General features: G+C 42.5%; 1 protein-coding gene across 3 annotated transcripts in view; it reads right to left on the minus strand.

Moving 5' to 3' along the window:
* The window catches only part of AFF2 (ALF transcription elongation factor 2), a 446,876-nt gene that overhangs the window by 18,620 nt on the left and 403,785 nt on the right, over positions 1-24,471 (minus strand). Inside the window, exons 11-15 of one of the 3 annotated variants that reach the window (XM_061598696.1) lie at positions 21,907-22,028; positions 16,264-16,480; positions 13,306-13,442; positions 9,456-9,519; positions 2,266-2,402 (exon numbers count right to left, since the gene is read on the minus strand). In XM_061598696.1, the coding sequence (XP_061454680.1) occupies positions 2,266-2,402; positions 9,456-9,519; positions 13,306-13,442; positions 16,264-16,480; positions 21,907-22,028 (677 nt within the window). Of the gene's footprint in view, positions 1-2,265; positions 2,403-9,455; positions 9,520-13,305; positions 13,443-16,263; positions 16,481-21,906; positions 22,032-24,471 lie in introns of all 3 variants that reach the window. The other 2 variants (XM_061598697.1, XM_061598695.1) reach the window with 2 other exon arrangements.

Here is a 24,471-nt window from a genome sequence, read left to right on the forward strand (position 1 = left end):
TTGGATAGGCCAACCTTTGACATCCTGGGGCCCTCCAGGTATTTTGGACCACAACTCCCATCAGCCCCAGCCAGCACAGCTGATGAGAGCTGTAGTCCAAAATAGCAGGAGGGCTCCAGGTTGGCAGAGGTTGGGAGAGATAAAGGAAGGGAAGTGGGGTGTTGGCTACTGGAGCTCTTGACTCAGGGTTGATGGCTCGTGCTATTATTGCTTCTAGCTTATTTTTATATAGATTACGATATATAGCTGTTTTTAAACTATGTTGTGAGCTGCCTTGACCGTTACGGAAAAGCAAAGTACTCATATTTTAAATAAAACAAATAAATAAGTAAATAAATGGCAACGGCTTTAATACCTGCCACGTTTCACCTGCTATTAAAAAAATGTTGTCCATATTAAGGGAGAGTTGTTGCAGCAGAGCAAATTGAATTGAGAATGTCTCTAGGGCAGAACCTATTAATAACGCCAGCATCTTCATGCAATTCTCATATTTACCAGTCCATAATCAGAGCTGGGTTTACTGATCAATAGAACTATCATTATGTTTGTCAGCTGAATTTAGCCAAAGACTAGTTTACATCCACTGTGGGAAGGATTCTATAAGCTCTTCTTAAAATGATGGTATTTTCCACATGGTCTAGAAGAGTCTCTGAAATTTGGCACAAACAGAGGATAAGACAATCTGGGTTGGAGCCAGACTAAGTTATTAGTTGAATTTAGTTCCCATTTAAGTCAATGGGAAGTGAAGTTAAGCCACAACTCACTTTTCCCATTGATTTCAATGGAACCAAAGTTCAACTAGCTTAATCTTCATTGAATGCTCTGTTTCCAAGGGAAGCCTAAAATGGGACATTTTAAAAAATCTAATGGTCAGCACTTAGTCCACAGTGGAGAGAAGGCCCACTGGAATGGAGAACTAGGTCTGGGAACTCAGTTGCATGGCCATATGTTTGAATGACCATTTCTAATAATGCTGACCCAAAATGGCAGGCTCCTTTCGTGCATATGCCCCTCCAAAAACATGCTCCTCTTTTTAGTGATTTTTCACTCCCCTTTGTCATTTGCAAGGGGTAGGTGTTGGGGGAAGAGGGGATGTGTCCTTGCTGCCAAGGCAACTGACTGATACTCTCATCTCTATCCAGCCATGCTTAGTTAGTAAGGCCATGCACTCAGATGGATTTGGAGGGGTGATATCAACCTGCACAGTGCTACGTTGAAAGGGATATGGCTCACCCATCCTCATTATGCCACAAGCAGTCATGCATGATGGATGGATAGACCTGCGTTAGGGCAAATGTCCCACCCCACAGCACTGGCAAGCAATGAAACCAAGAGTGTAGCACATCAGAACAGTGAGCACTATCTGATTTGGTAGGGCCACAGAGCCAAGTTCTTTCTTTTACCCCATTCAGAGGGATGGCAGTGAGAGACGTTTCTGTGTTACTTTGTCACACAGCCAGATCTGATTGACTATGTGGCATTGAGATATCATCCTATTCACTATCTGATTGCTGATTACCTCAAATCACGCACAAGAAGTCCTTCCAAGGAAGAAAAAATAGGCCTGAATCAGAAGATTAGGGAAAAAATGGCTGTGAACAAGTCCAAAAATGTTCAAAAGAGCAGAAGGTATGTTCCCCTCACCCTGCAAACTCTTTGGCCTTTCAAGAAATGGCAAGCATCAGAAACTGAAGCTCACAAAACTTTGGCATGGAGGTATCATCCAGAAATATGTGTCTATGCCAGCTGATTCTTTTTGTTTGTTTGTGTGTACATATGTAAGTAAAATGGGTGCTCGCAAGCTGCAACATTATCTGCCAAATTTTATTCTGGAATGATTTTTAACAGCCAAATTATAAACCTCTGGAAAACAGGGTTTACAACAGAGATGCCAGTGGGCTCCCTTTAATGTTTGGAATGATAAAACTATCTCTTTTAAAACACAAGTGTCACTGCCAAATGGTGAAATTACTATGCTTTACTTCCACCCACTATATTTCAATTTTAATTTTATGAATATTGCAAATTATTTAACACACACATTATAACCTCTAACGGGGCTAATTTATAAGAGCAGTGTCCATCAATTATAAATTTTCCATGACATTAATAAAATGGCAAGAAGAACTAATTATGATGACTTCTAAGATGAAGATGCCTTGGACTAATCATTAATGAGGTCCAAACGATACTTTCAAAAAATGTAGCAAGTTCTAATTATGAGCGAAATGAGATTATGAAAATGATCACAGGAAAGACATTAACCTGATGAGTTCCACAGTCTCCGAGTACATGGTGTACGGAGATTTTGCTTCTAATGGATCGCGCTCCATAGCATTCCCACACTCAATGAAGGAAAGGGCAGCATCAGCATAATTCACAGCTTTGCCAAACTTTTCCAGCTGAAAAAGGAGAGAAGGGACTCATTGACTTCAGGATAGGCAGACAGTTATGATAAGCACAATGGTTCATACGTTTTTGTCAACCTCAGAGACTGCCAGCTGTTGCAGTCCTTATATTCCGGTCCAACAAGGGAGGGGCATAGCCCTATTTAGGCGTTCCTGAGTGACTTAAAAGAACATCTCTCTAGTCGTGAGTGTCAGGGAGGACACATATACTCATTCACATGTATATCCATGTACACATAAGCCTTATTCACGCATTCATGGCTTTTCTTGTGCTCATCCTTTAAGTGGGCTTGTTCATTTTAAATAAATTATTGGATGAGTATTTTAGTTGCTGTTTTTATCCAATTTTAATGTTTTTGTGATTTTTTTTACAATTTAGAAATCGCTCTAAAGCACCTGGCTGCAGAAATGTGACTAATAATAATAATAATAATAATAATAATAATAATAAATTTAATTTATGTGTTGCCTATCTGGCCGGTGGCCACTCTAGGCGATGTACATATGGCAAGTACAATAAAATACAATACAACAAAATACAATATGACAATAAAAATTATGATAAAAACATTGCAGGGTAGGAGGCATTTCAATCAAAAAAGTCAGCCCTCCCCAAAAGTCCCAAAAGCCTGTTGAAAGAGCCAGGTCTTTAAGGCCTTGCGGAATATATTCAGGGAAGAGGCAAGCCGGAGATCTTGTGGGAGGGAGTTCCAGAGGGTTGGGGCCGCCACTGAGAAGGCTCTCTCTCTGGTTCCCGCCAACCTAGCTGATTTAGTTGGCGGGACTGAGAGAAGGCCCTGTGTGGCTGATCTTGTCAGGCGGCATAATTGGTGGCGTTGAAGGCGATCCTTTAGATAAACTGGGCCGAGACCGTGTAGGGATAATAATTCATAAGTGGCTTACTTTTTAAAAAAACCATTTGTTTATATTTTGTTCAAACAAAACCCAACATTAATAATAACAAAGAGCAACGATGAACATATTTTTGCATACTTTGTAAATTAGCTATACAGTATCCATAATAAACCTAGTACTTTTCATTGCATAACAGATAATTTTATTAAATATAACTGTTTGTTTTGCTTATCCCAAGAGGTCTCTCCAAAAAGTTCCATGAGTAGCTGGAACTTTGGAACGATGAGGATTATCTTTTGTCCATTGAACAAATCCATACTGTTGACCATCAGAGTTGTCCTCAGTGCTTTCTTGTCTCATCACTTTCATCTGTGTAGTCAGTTTTTCTAAATGAAGATGTGAGATGTGTGCGAGTGTGTGCTTGCATGGTAGCTCTGCTTTCCCCAGCTCTCCACAAGTTGGAGGGTGACACTCTGCAGTGGAGAAGCTTCCTGTACTCATGCATTATTTCTTTCTTTATTACATTTAAATCCTGCCCTTCACCCCAAAAGGAGCCCAGAGTTGCCAATAACAAAACAGCAAAACTATCTTATTTCTCTATTTCTCAATTAAAAACCCAATTAAAAACATTTAAAATATCTGAAAAAATGTAAAAACAGTCACACATCCTCACAGTTGATAATTTTAAGGTTCCCAGGAGCAGTATCTTTATACATAGACAGATCTAGATATATACAGTAGCGGCTGGCGGCAGTGGAGACTGCTGGCTCCTACGTCAGCGGGGCAGTGAATTCACTGTAGGTCAGCCTTTCCCAACCAGTGTGCCTCCACATGTTGTTGGACTACAACTCCCATCAGCCTCAGCCAGCATTGCCAATGGTCAGGAAAGATGGGAATTGTGGTCCAACATCACCTGGAGGCACGCTGGTTGGGAAAGGCTGCTATAGGTTTTAGTCTGAACTTTCAAGTAGCTGGACCTATTGTGGGAAGAAGTTTCAGCACCATGGACAGCTCTTTGGAAGTCTGGACTAAAACCTGGAGCGGATTCACTGCCCCACTGGCATCAGAGCCGCCAGTCTCCACTGGCTGGTGGATGCAGCACACATGGGACTGCATTGTTTTCCTGGCTTCCCAACACTGTGGGTTGCTGCCACTTCCTACGAAGGAGAGGGGCAAGACACAGGGGACTCTGGGTAGTGTGGTGCCTGGCAGCAGAGCCAATCTGTTGGTCTTCCTGCTGTGTGCTGCAGTGCGCCAACCTCCTCGTGCCTTCCCCTCCCCCTTCTTGGTAAGCAGCAGTGACTGGTGATGTTGGGAAGCTGGGAGAGCAACATGGCCCCATCTATGCTGCCCCACTGGCTGCTGCTATATGTATCTGTACCTATGTAGGTAGGTTTTTTCCCCCTTTCTACCGCTGACACAACAGGTAAGTCACAAACAAATGTGAAGCAAAAACAGGTACACGAAAGGGATGCCCAAGAAACGGCCATAATGTGGCTGTACTGCACAAATCTCCTTTATGTTGATGGCAGCATGGAGGGAAATTGTGATGAAGTGGAAGTAGGCATGTGCTAGAATTCTGCCCAGTTTGGATTTGGTATCCCATTTCCCATTAATTCGCTTAGTCGCTGTAGATTGGATTTTTATGTAGTGATTTTCCGTGGCAAAATTGGATTGGTAAAAGCAGCAGGTAGCACACAAAGAACAAGCTCGACTCGATACTGGCCTGTTAGGTCGATGGGATGCTTTTGAACTGGCACTGGCCAACAGAGCCTATCTCTAACTGGAAGATGGCTACAGGACCAACTCTTGAAGAAGAGTACCTTTCAGCCTTCAAATGCATGGGTCGACAAGGATGTTTTAAAATTTAAAAAAAAATTCTGTTGAATGTTTAGAACGCAGGAGACAGATGCACTTTACCCTGATCTTCCAGCATTCTCAGTTGTTGTTTTTAAAAAGCAGATTTTCCAGATGCACAAATTTCCCATCAGACACCCCCCTTTAAAAAAAAGAAAGAAAGAAGCCAAATGAATGCGAAGAGTGCTTCGCTCCTGGGCTTCCACCCTGTATTAGTGGTGGTTTCTCCATAGGAGTCAATAGTTCTTATCTATTATAGGACGCTTCTTTTATGATTCTGCCTTAATTCAGTAAATAACAGGTGCAAAAAAAGAGAGTACTTTAAGGGTATTTAGAAGAATGTGATGAAGTATTACCTGGCCAAAGATGAAGGAGAGGAGGTTCTGACCAAAAAAGAAGGAGGTGTTTTAATATGGTTTGAACAGTTTGTTTTAAGTATGGAAACTGAGCACATTCTACCCTTATATAATTTGTATACATGGTGTCCCTGATATTGCCTGTCATTCAAGTTCTTAATAAACACACATGCCTAATGTGTGTAATCCCCCCCACATTTTTCAAAGTGTATAGCTTTCCACTTGCATTTTTTTCCAACTCCACAATTTGCGTCCAACTCCACACTTAAAAAAAACAAAGGGCTCTATAAAGTGTATGGAGCTTCTCTAAGTACAGCACAGGAGACTCCCCTTGAAGTGACTGGAACAGCAATTGTGTGTGTGTGTATGTGTGTGTGTGTGTGAAGCTAGCATGCGTGTACCTCTCCTTCATTTAAGCCACTTATGAGTGCCTGAATATGGCTTCTGTGTGGAGCTGATGTGGATATACCTGTGCATAAGCACATGCAACTTCTCTGTGACACTCAATGCAGGAAAGGCTGAAAGTATATCTTAAGGGCAGTTATGCTACACCTTGATCTTGGAACAAAAATGACATTTAGCCTCACTTGTATGCCTACTTCCTGCTACCTTATTTTCCCTGTTGGAACAGAGGACCAAACTAGATGGGATGTTAAATGCGTCTTTGCATCTTAAATGTTGGGATCAGAGCAGTTGTGGAGGGGGTGGGTGGGGGGTAGGGATTTAATCCTTTCTTTCCTGCTGTGGCCCCTCTTCTGAAATCCTACCCCCCCACGTTGACACCAGCGAGGGATTTCCGCCCAGTGCAAATAGCAGAAGGACTAGAGGGTCAAGGTAGGACCTTCCCCCAGGCACCTGGTTGGCCACTGTGAGAACAGGATGCTGGACTAGATGGGCCACTGGCCTGATCCAGCAGGCTCTTCTTATGTTCTTATGTTCTTATGTAGGAAAGGGTTAGTCTCTCTCCTTGCATGCTCTGATCCCATTAATTACCACCCCCCACTGATGCAATTTGCATTAAAAAAAAGAGCAAACCTGGCATGCCAAAGATGCATCTAATGTCACATCTAGTTTGTGGAGAAAGCAACAGGTACTTGAGCGGATTTGTGCAGGCATGGAGATAACAAACCGCAGGAGAATCCAGGAAAAAGAGGGCCTTGGCAAGAGTAACAGCAGGCTCAGCAATGGGGTAAAAAAAAGGGTTAAATAAAGGATATTTCTGTATCATGATGGATAGGTGGTCGGCCTGTGGTGGTCATACAAGGCTGCCATCAAGTTGTTAAATGGTGCTTGTCTCAGCATTCCAGTAAGAACAAAGTTAATAAGGTGGAAGCAGTGGGGAGTGGATGTGCGGTGGGGGGAGAAGCAAAGTGGCACAGCTTGCATAGGCAGCCAAGAGCCATCACCTGCAACTATTTGCTAGCCAAGAACAGACAGCAGGGTCCAATGGCTACACACCTCTTTGTGCTCCTCTAAAGGTCTGCCAGCCACAGCACGGTGCTGTTGCCCTGCCTCTATGAACCTTCTCAATTGACAGCTACCTTTGTGAGCCTGTAGTCAGGTGTCAGCAATCAGCTTGGGCCCCCGTCGTGAAGCAGACCCATCAAGAGGTATGAAATGAATCCTTGTTTGGTGATAAGCATAAGGCACAGGCCAAACTCTGAGTCTGGGGCAGCAAATCAAAGGAGGGACTGTCGCTCAGTGGTAGAGCACCTGTTTGATATACAGAAGGCCCCAGGTTCCATCCAAGGCAGATGTTAAAAGGTGGCAGATGTTAGGGAAGACTTTTGCTGGAGACTTCAAAGAGCTGCTGCCAGTCACAGTAAATACTGGACAAACAAACTGACCTGGTATAAGGCTATTCAAGGTAAGGAAGATGGAGACACACCCACATGTGACCCACTGAGGTGGGCTGGACAAAGGGTCAACTGGAACAATAGGGTGTAACCTTTCTCCTTCCAAGGAGCCTTCCAGCCTTTCAAGTCTTTCAGCAAGCCCTTGGACAGAGCAATTGTAACTACAGGAAGCCAGCATAACTTGGGATGGCATAAGTTACCCCATTCCAAATGCTGTTCAGGAGCTTCTGTGGAATGTAGAGCTGAGTTTTGAGGATTGGGCCCTCATAACCGGGCTGAACAGGGTTTGAAATAGGTGTAAGTCTCTCCTTCCCCTGCCTCACCACTCCCCTGAAGCACCCCTCTTTTAGGGCTTATACTGATGTAAACTTGAAGTTCCGCTGACAGAACCACAACTGAGCCAAGGTAAGAGACTTGCAGTGGCATATCTCTGGCTCAGCCAGCGTGAGGGATTTATGCCAGCATAGCTCTGGCTGAGTCCTGGTTCAGCCAGGAAAGCCCAGGATCCAACAAACCCAAACTCTCTCATTCCGGCAGATCTTGAGTTTGGATTGTGCCACATGTGGAAATTGTTATCCCAGGTGGCATCTGTATTTAACCTGAAATTTATTTTTCATATGTAGTTGTTGCTTTTAAATTGTTTTACATGTAATTGTTTTTTGTTACTGTTTTTATATATGCAATTGTTTTAGCAAATTATATGTATTTTTACTGTATTGTAAATCACTTTGAGCTGCCTCATAGGAAGCGATTCATAAATGAAATACATAGCAGTAACAAAAACTGGAAGGCAGGAACCCAAACAGGGTGATCCTCCTCCAATGGCGTTACTGCTACTTATTGATGCCATTTTTATTCCTTCTTTAAAGGAGCTCAGGAGAGAATACATAGATCTCTTCTACCCATTTTATCTTCACAACAACCCTGAGGTAGGTTAGAGTATGAGGTGATGACTAGCCCAGTGTGAGCATCCAGTGAGCTTCATGGCTGAGTGTGAGTTTGAACCTGGGTCTCCTCAGTTTAGTCAAGATTTTAATCACAATACCACACTGACAACTGATTTATACTTTAAAAGCATAGGGAAGTTACCAAACTTAGAGGTCACCTCCAGTATTTTGGTCACACATCAAAGATACATTCTGGCAAGACAAAGAACTGGCATCCAGAGTAGGGCTGTGGACGTAGGAGAAGGCTCCATTCTCAGTGACCCCCACTGAAAGTTTCTGGTTATGCTGAACAGGCTGTGCTCAATGGGACAAAACCTGGCTTGCCCACCCATTAGAGATCCCCACGTACAGAAGCACTCTCTCTGCCCGGCCTGAACATTTGGCTGATTTATTTGGGTGGCCATGTGTCCTGCTTTACAGAAGACTGTCATCTTTTTGAAGGGCTGTCAGAGGACAGTCCCCTTTTTGAAGGAGCCCTCTACGGCAGGGATTCCCAAACTTTGCCCAGTGGACCATCAGAGATTCGCGAGCTTCATTTAGATGGTTCACGGCATGTCTGCATTAAATATTCATATTGTTTTTTTAATTGTATTTTTATTGCTTATTTTACTTATTGTATGGTATTTATTATATAAGAAATGAAAGAAGCAGTAAAACGACAATTAAAAACCATACAGCGTCTAGCAGAGTGCATGACGATTGCTACAACAGACAGAAAAGCAATTTAGTGGTCCGCTAAAACCCTCAGCAATTTTCAAGCGGCCCATGGGGAAAAAAAAAGTTTGGAACCACCGCTTTACAAGAAGGACTGTTTGGTCCAAGTTTGGCTTAAAGGTAAAGAACCCTAAGAAGGGAGAGCAGCAGAGACCAGAAAGCTGTTCATCCGCAGCGTGGCCACCCTATGATTTGTACAGAAATCCAACTTGCAACTGATTGACTACTGCCACCTGGCCAGACGACATATCCGGGAACACCCTGCACTACTGTGGATGATGTGCAGATTCTGTTAATTAATGGTGCTGTGTGCCAATAATTAGCGTAATTAATTGTACACTCTAATAAGGCATGCAGATTAGAAGTGGCCCTCTGGCTTATCACGGTACCTTTGCAAGCCGCACCGCACTTCTGAATAAGTTGCCCAACCAGGCACAGAAAAAGCAGGATTTGGAGACCTACCAGGGCGTCAGCTTTGTGCTTTAGCTTCTTAGCCTCTTGCATGTAGTAGTCTGCATTGTGAAGCCTGGGAAAGCAACAAGAAGAAGAATAAGCAGCAGCAGCAGATGAGCCTTTGCTTTCCTTGCTGCAGGAGCGGCCAGCGTGGTGGTGTGGTGTCAAGGAGACGGCCTCCTGACACTGGCAGCTTTCTTGGACGGTGAGAGGGTGCGGCAAAAGCGCAGTGAGGTTGGGGTTGTGTGGGCACGCTGGGAGGACTGCCAGATTAGCTATGATGATGCCTCTGTATAGGCCCAAACGTGCCACTCCCTGCCCTTTCCCTGTGCTATCCTGATAAGCAACAGTGATGTTAATGTTGGGAGGCTGGATCCTTGGCATCGCCCTACTGCACCCACAACTAGGGCATGGGGGAGAAGTTTGATTCAGTTCACATTTAAAGCTGAATCTATCAAATTTGCACTTTCCAAAACAATATGAGAACTGAAACACGGCCTTCCTTCAAATTGTGCACATATCTAGATTTTGTGATGCAGTTCTCCAGCCAAACAATGCTTACAAAAATGCATGTGTTAGGGGAAAGCATGCATAAAAATGAATATATTCCTGAAAATAACAGAAATATGCATTATTTTAGGAGAAATTGCTTGCAAAAATGTATACATTAGTCAAAACTGCTTACAAAAATGTGCTTATTAGGATAAATCAGCACTAAAAAGCTGATGATTTTCATTCTTTTTTTTAAAAAAAGCAGTTTGCTACAGAAATGTGGAGAACTGAATTTAAAGCTGGAAATAGGAGAAACTGACATAACTGAAACTGACATATCTTTCCATCCCTACCAGCCACCCCTGCCTACTTGGCCTGGTTTAGAGATGATGTTTACATCTGGTTAACACTGGCTGAGTTAATTTATTATATAGATTTGTATACTGCTTAATCATAGGATATCGAAGTGGTGAATAACATAAAATCCTAGCAAAACAGCCTAAATCAATAGAAAAGAATACAACTCTTAATCAGTCAGTAATACAACATGGCTGGGTTTTGCTCCAGAAACTGCCTTAGCGAAGAAATATGTTTTTAGCAAGTGTCTCATCCCAGAGTGCAGGACACAGAATAATGGGCTCAAGTTACAGGAAGCCAGATTTCAGCTGAACATCAGGAAAAGCTTCCTAACTGTTAGAGTGGTACAACAATGGAACGAATGACCTAGGGAGATGGTGGGCTGTCCAACACTGGCAACATTCAAGAGGCAGCTGGACAGCCACCTGCTGGGTATGCTTCAACTTGGATTCCTGCACTGAGAGGGAATTGGACTCAATGGTCTTACAGGCCCCTCTCAACTTTACTATTCTATGATTCTGTGTCTGAAACTTAATATTGAAGGGGGTTGTTGCCTTAACCTTGTTTTGCTAAACGCTTTTCTTTCTGCCTTACTTCCAACGAACTTAGGCTGCATGCACACCATACGTTTAAAGCACTTATCCCCACAAAGAATCCCAGGAACTGTCGTTTGTTAAGGGTCCTGGGAATTGTAGCTCTGTGAGGGGTAAACTGCAGTTCCTAAGATTCTTTGGGGAAACGTGCTTTAAATGTATGGTGTGTACGCAACCTCTGGATATGGTACATGGTTTTTCAGTCCTTGCAATGATGGTCTAAGGTAGGTTGGGCTGAGAGAGACAGTGACTGGCTTAAGGTCACCTAATGAGATTTATGGCTGCGTGGGGATTTGAACCTGTGCTTCCTTTGTCCTAGCTTGACAATCTACCCACTCTGGCTCGCCCTCGATCAAGACCTGAAACATACATGAAACCATGGATTAACATCCTGAATTAGGCCCTGCCCCCTGGAGGAAGTATATAGGGAGCAGTGATGAGACATTGAGTCTTCGAGGCATGAGGGAATTCTGGTAACCGTGGTTTGCTTAGTGCAGATATAATGTTTAACCATGGTTAATACAAATAAGGGTTTATTCATACTCAATAAGTTCCCTTCCTGTTTTGCACCCAATTCATAACCATGGTTTAGGTATTTAGATGTGGTGCTTAAATATAGTTAAGGTGGGGGGAGGAACATGGTTAAGCCTTATGTCTGCAGAGGGCTGCTATGTGTCAAATATCCGATAAAAAGTGCTGACTGGTTTCCAGGATGAATGGCACACATTTATTCTTTGTTTCTTTCAGTTTTATCAGTGCAAAGCTGCTGGATGCAAAGATGTGATTGATGAGCTGGCTGCGAAATGGCTAACTGTGGAAACCAGGAGCCCAAAGGGGCCTATTAAACTTTGCTGAACAGAAGGAAAAGAGAAACAATTCAAAGTGATTAACCATAACAAGGTTCCATTAGAAAAGCTAAAATGCAAAATGAAATATATATCTGGAAAAGAGAAATAGCCCACAATGCAACATTTGTTTGCCTGAAAACAGTCATCAACAAAATAAGCTTGCTGGTTATACAAATCTGCTTTCAGTAGGAAAAAAATGCCAGATATATTTCCGAGAAGATGGTCAAGCTATAATCCCACGTAAATGCATAATTGAGGAGAGCAGGCATAGCTCAGTTGTAACGCACCTGCTTTGCATGCAGAAGATTATAGGTTCAATCCCTGGCACCTCCAGTTAAAAGGGTCACACAGGTAGTGGGGCTCAGAAATACCCTTGACTAAGAGCAAAACTAGACATGCTGCTAATTGCATGAGTGCTATTAGTGTCCCTAGTTATTGCAGTTTAAACAGCAGTTGTGGTGTTGGGTGGGAGGATTTGGACCATGGCGTGCAGAGAGGAGTTAGACCATAAGTCGTACTGAATTCATTGGGGCTTACTTCTTCTTAAGTGTACACATAGGATTGCAGTCCTAGTCTAACAGGGTTCTTACTATGTTATGTTCTCATGCCTATGCATAAGAGCTCTCTAATATTTTGTCTTCATTAGTATTTCCCAGATATCCCATAAATCATCTCTTTGCAAATGGAGGTCTTTTAAACACCTCAAGATTTGAAATGGAGGGGTTTTTCAGCTCAGAACAGACTAACTGAAATTAATGAATCTAAGTTAGTCATGACCGTTAACTTCAATGGGTCTACTCTGAGGAGGACTACTACCGAATACCACCTGATGTCTTACAACACATGCAAAGAGTTTTTAGTGTATGAATATATATTTCTTAATAAACAAAGTACAGAACTGGTAAACCCTATAGATGTTCTTGGACTGCAGTTCCCATCAGCCCCAGTCAGCATGGCCACCTGTGTCAGGTATGATAAGAGTTGGGAAGGGCTGTAGTTCAGTGGTAAAGCGGCTGTCCTTCATGCAGAAGATCTAAGTTCTAAGGTCCCAGGCTATGGTCTGAAGGCACATGAGGCCAGCGCCCTGCTGAAGCTAAGCAGGGTCAGGTCTGGTCAGTGCCTGGATGGGAGACCTCTTGGGAGCCATATGTAAGCCGCCTTGGGTTTCTATGATGAAAAGAAAGGCGGGGTATAAATGTAATAATAAATAAGTAAATAAATAAATAATAAATAAGTTCAATCCCAGGTGTGTCCAGGTAGGGCTATGAGACACTCCTGCCCAAAACTCTGAAGTGTTCCTGCCAAGGAGCATACACAATACTAAGTTAGATGAACCAATTGTCTTACTCAGTATAAAGTGGCTTCCTGTGTTCCGAAGAGTTGGAGTCCAACAACAAGATCTGGAAGGTACCACGTTGGCTACCTTCCAGTACAGTTAGAGGTGGCCCCCACCTCCTTGTTTTCTCAGGGCATTTGCATGTCCTTGTAATCAAATCTAGATAATTGCAGTGTTTGATAATGTAAAATCTCAACAAGAAAGAGCTGTGTGGGTTTGATCTTAGTACCTACATGTCATCAAATGTTATTTTAGGTCGTCTTGGCTCAGGATTCCCATTAGCGAAGGTAGGAGCAGAAGACCAGATGTCACTGTCTAGATGGCAAGTGTCGAGCAGAGTGTTTGGGGGCCTGCTGTGGGAGTCTTCCTCCTGTAGAAAGAGATTTTAATTAGTAGCTTTGGCTTTGATGCTAATATAATACCATTATATGTCACACAATACAAGTTTGTGTGTCTCGAAATTAAAACCCAGGCACATATTTTGCATCTTGCAGACCTCATGTCACAAGTCAAGCTCAGTAGATTAATTAAGCACAAGCAGCTACAGATTGCTCACATGCACAGCATCATTAACACCCACTTCCCAAAAGGTGTAATGTCAGCATGGGCGCCTTGTAGCATTGCTGGCTTATTAAAAAAAAAAAAAGGCAAGAAGATGAATGGTAGGCAGAAAATTCACAGGATCTGATGATGAGGGCTGGAGGTAGGGTTAAGCAGCAGAGCTGCTGTGGACAAATAATTCACAAACTTCTTCCCTGCCTTTCCTTGCATGCTTACAATCACAACCATTAAATCATGAAACAGTTCTATTAAACTGTTATAGAATGTTACAAAAAAGAGGGGTTGCCCCAAGGTGTTATGCTTCCTGATGAAAGGAGAAGATGGGGGCTCCTGAAATCCCACATACACAAGCCAACTGGATCGGCCGCTGAATGTTATTAAACAGTGGCTGCCTCTGCTGTCTGCAGGGGTTGCCATCCTGTTGAGGCCTGTGGGAAACTTTGGAATTTTGATGAAGTGGTCCGGTCACAAAACCGCTGCCATGAAGGTAGGGCATATCACAAAATGGCTGCTGTGGGAGCACGGCATAAAACAAAATGGCTGCCATGGGGGGGCATGCTATAACACAAAATGGCTGCTGTGGGAGCATGGCATAAAACAAAATGCTGCTGTGGGGTGTGGCATATCACAAGATTTCATATAACATGAAATGGTTGCCATGAGAGGCATGCCATATTACAAAATGGTTGCTGGGGGAGCATGGCATATCACAAGATGGCTGCCATGGGGGGCATACCATATCACAAAATGGCTACTGTGGGAGCATGGCATAAAATAAAATGGCTGCCATGGGGGGCATGCCATAACACAAAATGGCTGCTGTGGGAGCATGGCATAAAACAAAATGCTGCTGTGGGGTGTGGCATAATGGCCACCATATTTAAAAGAGCAGAAAAAGAGACAAGATTCCAAAATGGTGTGGGCATGTCCCCAATCAGTGGGGAGAAAGGAACCTACAATAGCCTCTGCCACATTCAGTTACAGAGGGAGGTTCTTTGCACTCTTCTTTGTTCAGAACAGATGAAGTCATAGTAGGGTATCCAACTGATGTGGGCATATTTAAGGGGGCATAGTCAATGCAGGAGAGGTTGAGCTACTGCAAACAGGAACAGAGCAGGAAGAGGAAACACTCTCTTGTATATTGTGGATTTTTTGAGAGGATATTTACTGAGATCTTTCATGGGCACCAGAGGAGGTACTGATGCCCACGAGCACCAGGTTGCAACCCTTGGTGTAGTGATAGAACTGACCCTGCATGAAAGAAGCAGGAAAGATGCAAGAGAAGTTGTGGATACAAATACAAGGATTGTGGTCTGTAGAGTCAGGGGGAGAATGGCCCTTCTTTTTCATTCTGTAACTCAAAATCTGTTGACATCCACAAAGCAAATACGACTTGAGAACCATCTGCCATATCAGGTGGCCCATAAGGACTTCATTTTGCTGCCTGCCTGGAACTGCATGAAGGTTGTCAAGCTGCCGGCAAGCCACACAGTTGGCGATGAGCCAAAATACCACTCCCCTAATTTTCACTCCCCTAATTACCCTTTCCCTAATTTTAAAGTGATATGATACCACTTTAAACAGTCATGGCTTCCCCAAAGAATTCTGGGAAGTGTAGTTTGTGAAGGGTGCTGAGAGTTGCTAAGAGACCACCTATTCTCCTCACAGAGCTATATTTCCCAGAGTTCCCTGGGAACAGAGATTGATTTTGAAACCACTCTACAGTTCCCAGGATCCTATAGGGGAAGTCACAACTATTTAAAGTAGTAGGATACTGCTTTAGTCGTATGTGGAGATGGGGCCATAAGCAGTGAACACTGGGGGACATGGGAGGGGAAGAGATTTCAGTGGTGCTTTAGGGATGGTTGCAAAATTGAGAGGGGATAAACTCACTGGTGGTGACAGTTCTCCTCTCAGTGGACACCAACTGGTGCCCAACACTCCCCCCCCCCAGTCCCACTCTCCAAGTAACACAAATTCATGGTGTAGCATAGCTCCAAGAGGGGGGGCTTTCTGGGAGAAAATGGTAAGAGTTGGTGGAGGCCACTATTTCCCCCCTGGATCCTCCCACACAACTGGAAATGAGTGTTGCTGCAAAACAGGTAGAGTAACAAAGACGAGCCAATCTTTTGTTCTCCCCCCCCAAAAAAAAACCCTGTCAAAATTTGCCCAAAAGTTTTCCTTGGAGAACTTTCAGCCCAACATTTACCATTATATAAGGACTGTGCTTGGCCAGCCTGCAGCAAATAATATATGATAGGGCAGCCTTTGCCAGCCTTTGGGTCCCCAGATGTTGTAGGACTCCAACTCCCATCAGCCCCAGCCAGCATGGTTAATGGTCAAGAATGGTGGGGACCTGAACATCTGGGGACACAAAGGTTGGGAAAGGCTGTGATAGGGGTAGCCAATATGATGCTGTTGGACCACCAGCTCCCAGCAGCCCCATAGCCAGCATGGCCCATAGTGAGGGGTTATGGGAGCTGGAATCCAGCAACATTGGGAGAACACCACATTGGCTACCCCTGCTGTAGGACATGCCAGAGCAATGGCCGGCCTTAATACATGGCAATCTCTGATATCTTGATGCCAGAATCTGCTCTTTTGTTCTTGAGTGTCCTTGACTGACTTACACAGATTCCCTTTGTGTTGGAAGCAGATTTGTTCTCATTCTTCCTGTGTTTGGAGCAGGTGTTCGCCTGGAAGGGGTTGGAGAGGGTGTTCTCTTGGCCAAAGGAGCTGCTGTCATTGCTGCTCCGCCGAATTGCCATCTCATCTAGCAGAGGAGACAACGGGGGTGGAAACAGCTTCTCTTCCCTTTTCTTTGCCACCTTTTTCACCGAGGTGCTGCTGACAAGGAACAAAGGAGGATTTGTTGTTACAACCAGGGCTGGTGGGACACTGGCATGGGCAAATCCCTATCAGAATTGCCTCCCATTAAGTCATCAGGAGTTCCTGCTGAGTGGGCGCAGGCTCTCGGTTTCCCAAGGTTTCCACAGCAGGAGTCGGAAGGTGCATGTGCACCTTCCCTGTGAATGTCAGGTGACTGTGCTGTGTGTATGTGCTTGTTCTACATAGTTGAGTCCCTCCAAAGATGTGCCCTGAAAATGCAAAAGAGCAACATGCAAAATGGCCAATATAGTAATTGATTGAAAAAGATTCCTTGCAATGCATAAAAACATAAGAGCCAGCTGGATCAGGCCAGTGGCCCATCTAGTCCAGCGTCCTGTTCTCACAGTTGCCATCCAGATGCCCACAGGAAGCCCACAAGCAGGACCTGAATGCAGGATGGCCCTGGTTGGGTTTGCCCCTCACCCTGCCCTTCAGCCCAGTGTGAATGCACTATAAAAGTAGAACCCACCACCTCCCTAGGTCATTGGTTCCATTGTCATAACACTCTAATAGTTAGAAAGTTTTTCCTGATGTTCAGTTGAAATCTGGCTTCCTGTAACTTGAGCCTATTATTCTGTGTCCTGCACTCTGGGACTATCGAGAAGAGATACTGGCCCTCCTCTGGTGTGACAACCTTTCAAGTACTAGAAGAGTACTATCATCTCTCTCCTCAGTCTTTTCTTCTCAAGGCTAAACATGCCCAGTTCTTTCAGTCTCTGAGGAGGGCTCAGAGGGCTTCGTTTCCAGTCCCCTGATCTTCATTTAGCCCTGCCTGGAGATGCTGGGGATTGAACCTGGGACCTTCTGCATGCAAAGCAGATGCTCTGCTGCTGAGCTATAGCGCTTCCTATTCAAAGTGCTGCCCTTGGGTGACCTAGTGTTAAGGTTGGTGCCTTGTAAAAGATCTCTCCGCCCCATTCCCCTCAGAAAAAAAGACAAGTTCAAACCCTGACTATAAAAGAGAAAAAAGAAAGAAAAAGAGAAAAGTCAAATAGATCCAGCTGATTTTTTAAAATATTAATTTAACCATGGATTTATTTTTACTTTTATTTTAGTTACTGTCCTAGTCTAGTCAATGAAGATTACTTGAATTTTGATCTTTCCTTAGACAACTCATATTACATCCTACAGCCATTTACTTTTCATGATTATTGACTCAAATTTTCAATAGCAAATTAAGTCAACAAGAATTTATGTCTCCCTCTTAGTCAATTTAAGTCAGTGTCAGGCATTTATAGATTTACAATACCTCAAAGCAACAAATCAAAGAGGAACAAGGATAGCAAAGCAGCTTGATTTCTTGATCAGGGGAAATTCAACAGCCTTGCCGGGCACTACGTCGCACCACTTCCCCAGTTTTCACGGTAGCAGTCTATTTCCGTTATCCCCAATTGTGGCCATTAGCAAATAAAAATAAATGCTTGTCAAAATGCACATTTTGTTACCACTCTTGCTAATATGATCTATCTATCTATCTATCCATCTATCCATCTATCCATCTATCCATCTATCTATCTATCTATCTATCTATCTATCTATCTATCTATCTATCTATCTATCTATCTATCTATCTATCTGTCTATCTATCTATCTATCTATCTGTCTGTCTGTCTGTCTGTCTACCTCTTAGCTAAGAATATATGTTCAATATCTCTGAATGCATATTCTTTAGCTATGGCCAGGACAATAGATTGGTGTCACAGAATCTGCCCTGCATGCTGAAGGTCACAGGTTCAATCCCCGGCATCTCTAGACAGGGCTAGAAGAGACTCCTGCCTAAATTCCTGGAGAGCCACTGCCAGTCAGTGTAGAAGACTTGAGTGTCAAATGGGTGGTAAACAATTGATTTTATTAAGCCTTTCCAAGTATGTCTGGGGACAGGATTCTTGTCTGCATTAGGGACCACAAAATGCCAATTCTTATGTTGCTAGTGCAACATAATCCTTACATCCCTCTGACTAGATCACAAGCCACTCCACTTACATCTGAATAACAGCACCACAAAGAATGAGTCCCCTTGGCCTGCCATTAGTATTTCAGTTCTCTGGGGGCAGTAGATTTGACATGATCACCTTTGACATGATTCTTTTCCACCCTGTGTGATTCTAGAAGCTGGTGTAGCACAGTGGGGAGGAGAGCCTGGCTGGGAGTCCAGAGTCTGTGAGTTCAAATCCCCGCTTGTGTCTCCTGGGTGTCAAGGGCCAGCTAAAGATCACCCCCACAGGGAGTGGCTCAGGGGTTATGTGCCCTGCCACCTATGCAGCCGTGGGCAAGGGATTTCACATATTAAGTGGTATATAAGTATTATTAATATTTTTTTAAAAAAATACATAAAACAAAGAGGCAACTACAGGTTCTTTAGTATGGATGAGTAAATATTCTGGATTGGCTTACACAGTATAACAATTAACAAAAATCCAGTTGTTAGGAAGGGAACCTTTCTATAGTCTGTGCTGTCCAGATGGCTAGATGTTGTGATTATGGCAGTGAGTATAAGAAATTGCAGACAAACAAAATTACAGACAAACCTGGAGATGAATATTAATGATGTGCATGATTTTGGAGAAGAAATGCCGCACACTGTTCAGAATTTTCAGCAATTGTTTGCAAGTGTCCACCTACTGCTTTACTCTGCACTTCTGCTTTGAACTGATTTTATTCAAGGGTGTAGTCGTCCCAGGTCTCAGGGGGTCTTAGACCCCTTACCTTTCGGGGAGTAGGGTCCTAGCAGGGTCCTGATGCCTCCAGCATCCTATGAGCCAATCAGCATGAAAGGGAAGTATGTTAGCCACTGAGAAGTGTCTTCTAACATGCTTCCTTGTCCTTTACTGCTGATTGGAGCCAATCAGAGTGAAAGGAGGTGAGTCAGCCACTGAGAAGACTCTTTTCAGTAGCTAACAATCTGCTCTTTCATGCTTATTGGCTCCTAGGGACATCTGTTGCTGTGGGAGAAGGCATTAGCAAGGATCTCATTTTCAATCCAGCACAAAAAAGAGGGAGGGGTGTGGCTGTGACTATCACGAAGGGACCCTGCATTTCTGAATTTGCTACTACACTACTGATTTTATTGCCCACAGTGACACCATCACAGAACCAAATCTGGCTCTGTAGCATTGTGATAGTATCACATTCACTACATGATCCCTGATTGGCTGAGATGACTCATAGGACTAACCCATGATGGTAAAAGGAGAAGTAATTATGAGAAAAAACACACAGCAAACCATGTTACTGAAGCTGCAGCAGCTAGGAAAAACAATGGCACTAAAAGGACTGAAAAAAGTGGTTAATTTCACAAATATGTATGTGTACACATTGGAGAAATAATTTTACCTGCTCTGAAATTGCTATTATCTGCTCAAATAACTGGAGGAATAGTCAGTGTAGCCCGTTATAATAACCTCACCAAAGCCACTTTGTTGCCAGTTATTCCATATATTCTTTCTTTCTTTGGGTGTCTATTGATCTTGACTCCTTGTTTTTATGCTTTTGTATTTGGGTGCTCCTTTAGGATTACCTAAATTATCAAACTGGACTGGGTAAAATATTAACTTGGAGGATATTAATAATAAACCACAATGCGATTGTGGTCTTAGTTAAATATAAGAGATAAGAAAGTTGAAAAATTTTGCTTGGCAATTGGAAGCATCTGGGACCAGGGAAACATAAAGCTAGCATAGGGGAAATAACTATTGATGAACACAATTATATTTTAACAGAAGATACCTATGGTTGCAGAGCTCTAAGGAATCAAATTAATGACCTAGAAAACAAGCTCAAATTAAGAAACATCAGGTTGGGGGTAGATCCCTAGGGCTTGTTGAAGGCAGGAAATAAAAGATTCATAAAAACATGATGTAAGTGTTGGGGAAAGATACAGTTATGTGTTTGAAGATATGAGACAGAGGCAATTTGCATCATTTTAAAACACATCTAACCCTATGCTAGCTATCTGTGCCTTTTTCAGACTTGAGAAACGGGATTTAAACATTGTAAATCTGCACTGTTTGTATTAATTACACAGAGGGTTTAGGAACTGGTTGATTTGGTTCACAATGGGCTTAAAAGTCACAAATCACAGGCTAATTGCAAGATTATAAATATATAAATATCACTGCTACAACCAGTCCCAAGTAAGGGCTTTAAAATCAATAAAAGGATAAAACCAGGAGTGGGGGAATACTGGTCCGTTCTATATGATGCTTAAAGGGATAGCTAGTAGTAAGAACTTCCTAGATGATGGGAGACAGGGGAAAGAAGGGTCCAAATAAGTGGAAATGAGATCTGTTTGTTTCTGAGCCAGTTTTTATTTGGGTTATCAGCTGAAGACCCGGTAAGGGCTTCGTTCTCTTAAATATCTGAATATTTAACAAATTAAAAGGATGTTCTTCCCCACCCATCCTGCAAACTGGGGAACATGCAACATGGTGACTGAAACACTGTGCCCGTATTGCTTAATCCCTATTCAGATTATTTGCAAAACTGTTGTTGATTCTTGCAATCACTATAACTCAGAGATAGAAAACACTATAACAACTGTGGCCCACTAGATGTTTTAGACTATAACTCCCACTATTCTTGACCATTGGCCATACCGCCTGCAGTAGATGGGACACAGCCCAACAACATTTGGATGGCCACAGGGCCCCTTAACCCTCCTATAAGCTAATTAATATGTATAGTTGCAAATAGGTTTTATGGAATTTATATGGTCCTCTCTTTAGCATTCTCTTTTAAAAGACAGTGTCTGACTTCTTGAACAGAAGTTCTTGTTACCTATAAAGTATACAAACTGCTTTCCATTAATGCAGGTGTGGGGAATCTTTGATCCTTCATCTGTTTCTGAATGTCATTTCCCATCAGCCCTAGCCACTCCTCATGCTTGCTAGGGCTGATGGGAGTTGCAGTTCAGCAACATCTGGAGGGCCAGTGTTCCCTATCGTTGTTCCTTATTAATGTAAGACAAGACTAGTCCATTGTGGCCATAAAAAGATGCTGTAATAATAATGAAAAAGACCTTAAGATTCATGTGCATAAAGGGAATATTCAAGGCTGGGCCAGTATTTTTACTGTCTGAGGCAATTCTGTCCCCCCATCTCGAAAATAAGTCAAAGTGCAGAGTACCAACAAAGGCTGGGCAACTTATTTTTGCACATGAGACAGAAAATTTTACAAACATTTCTCCTTGAGACAACAATACCACATTAAATAACTTAAGATTTGCTGCCCTTTCATGACACCCCAAATCAACTACCTGAGACAGCCAAATCTCTCTGCCTAAGGATAGGGAGAGCCCTGTCAGTAAATGGTAAGGAGAGGCCTATGACATTTGGTTCGGAACAGCCATATTGTAAAGGATTGTCTTCATATCAAGAAAAACTTACTCTTTAGTACTGGTTATTCTGTGGTTGGGTATTGGAGAGATGCAGGGTGGAAGCAAACATGAAACAGATGACTCCTCCAAGCGTTGTTTCTTGTTTTCACCAAATGTATCCACATTTTCAGACTGCTTCAACCACAACAACAGAAACCAAACAATTATGGCTTTATAAACACAGCATGTCATCATGACAATTTTACCAACCATTGCAGAATGTAAGAAATCACAGTGCATTTCCTTCCAAGCAGTTTTAAGTAGGGTTGAGTCCCTAAACTAGGGATGGGCGAGAACTGCGATTCAGTTTGCATTTCAAGCAGAATTTATCAAATTTGCAATTTCCAAAAGAATATGAGAACCGAAGCACAGCCATCCTTCGAAATTCACATTTATTAGAATTTTGGGATGCAGTTCGCCAACTAAACATTTACAAAAATGCATATATTAGGGGGAAGTGCGCATAAAAATGGCTTGCAAAAAGGTGTACCTTTGTCAAAACTGCCTATAAAATGTGTTGATTTGGAGAAATTTGCACTAAAATGGTGGAGAAATTTCATGAGTATTTTAAAAAAAAATCCACAGATCGCTGTAGAAATATAGAGAACTGAATTTAACACTGGAAACATGAGAAACTGAGAGAACCGAAACAGACAGATCTATCCATCCCTACATCCCTACCCCACACACATTTATTTTTCATGCAAATTTTCTCCAGCAAAATTTCCATTGCATCCAAACAAGTTTGCAACTCAACACATATTTACTGCACCACTGGAAGTGAACTGAGTGACTACTAGGAATGGATTCAGTTTCAATTTTTTTCAATCATAAGTTCAGTTTGGCATTTCAGTATGAGTTTGTGATATGTGCTCATGAAAATCTGTCAGCACTTTAGCACACATTTCTCCTAATATGCTTTTGCCTACTATACACAGTTTTGCAAGCAATTCCCCCAATATAATGTATTTTTTGTATGTTTTTTCACCAATATATGCATTCTTATGTATATTTCCCCCTAATATAAGCATCTTTGTAAATATTTTTTGTTGCTGGAGAACTACATCTCAAAATTCAGAGAAATGCAAATTTAACATGATAGCTGTGGTTTGGTTCACATACCATTTCAGGAAGGGCAAATTAGATAGGTTTGCATTAAAATGTGAACAGAACCATCCCTAGTGATGACACTTCAAATGTGGCCTAAGAACCATGCTCAGTGTTTGTGAGAAATTAATTACACTATTGCAAATTAGTGTCTGTTTAATGTATTGGCCCTCCTGGCTTGACATACTCTGGCTTAGGCCTCAAGTGTTTGGAGTGACTTGCACAAGTCAAGGGAAGAGTTGGATCAAAACTTATTTATTTATTTATTGTATTTATATATTGCCCCATAACCAAAGTTCTTTGGGCAGTTTACAGAAACTTGGGTAGAATTGTGTGCTCTCTCTTAAGGATAGGCGAGAAATTTGATTTTGTTTGCCTTTTTATGAGAAGCAGACTAATTTGCACTTCTCAACCAACATGCAAGGTGAAACACAATTATGCTGCAAAATTAGCACATCTCTGAAATTTGTGATGTAGCTCTCCAAATAGTGTGGACAAAAATGCATATATTAGAGGAAAGTGTGCATAAAAGGCATATATATTAGTGTAAATAACATACATAAAATCCATTATATTAGGAGAAACTGCTTGCAAAAATGTGTATATACTCTTTTCACTTTTTCTGTTACTCTTTGTTAAAAAGTGTATATTAAAATTGTGTATATTAGGAGAAATTGCACTGAAATGCTGATGAATTTTCATGAGGATTAAAAGAAAATTGCAAATTGCTGTGGAGAACAGAATTTAAGATTGGAAAATTGAGGAGCTTGGAAGAAACCAAAACTGCCAGATTTCGTCTCTCTCTCTCTCTCTCTCTCTCCCTCTCATATGTCTCCAGGGAGCCACGCTCTGTGACTCAGATGGATCCTTTTCATCAGTATTACCAGAGCTTGGAAAAGTTACTTTTTTGAACTACAACTCCCATCAACCCAATCCAGTGGCCATGCTGGCTGGGGCTGATGGGAGTTGTAGTTTAAAAAAAGTAACTTTTCCAAGCTGTGAGTATTACATATAATGAAGAGGAGGCCGCACAGCCAAGTAGCAACTTTATTAAGGAGGTGGCAGTTCACAGAGAAATGCTCTGCATCCAACAGGCTGCTGGCAACACTTGAACTGGAAACTGAAACCACACAGTGCCTGAAAGCTGAACTCAAGCTTTTCCTTGTATGTCAAGCCAGAAAGGCCCGTATACCACAGGCTGCACAGATTGATGCAACCAGTATTGTCAGCACTGCCTCCCCTGGTCTGAATGTGTGAAACAGCTCAGAGGCAGTCATTTGCAAGCCCATGCCATCTCTAGCACAGGGATGAATGCAAGCCTTTTGTCTGGATCCATCCCTTTCTTTCAGGCAGCTCTAAAGTGAGCATTTTCAGAAGGGAAATGGTAGTGATGGTTGACATTGCATTTGTTGCGACTTACAACACCCCCTTTTTAACACCCTGAAACCATTTTTACTCTGTGAGACCA

The sequence above is a fragment of the Rhineura floridana genome, chromosome 16 (genome assembly GCF_030035675.1).
Source record: "Rhineura floridana isolate rRhiFlo1 chromosome 16, rRhiFlo1.hap2, whole genome shotgun sequence".
Taxonomy (NCBI): domain Eukaryota; kingdom Metazoa; phylum Chordata; class Lepidosauria; order Squamata; family Rhineuridae; genus Rhineura; species Rhineura floridana.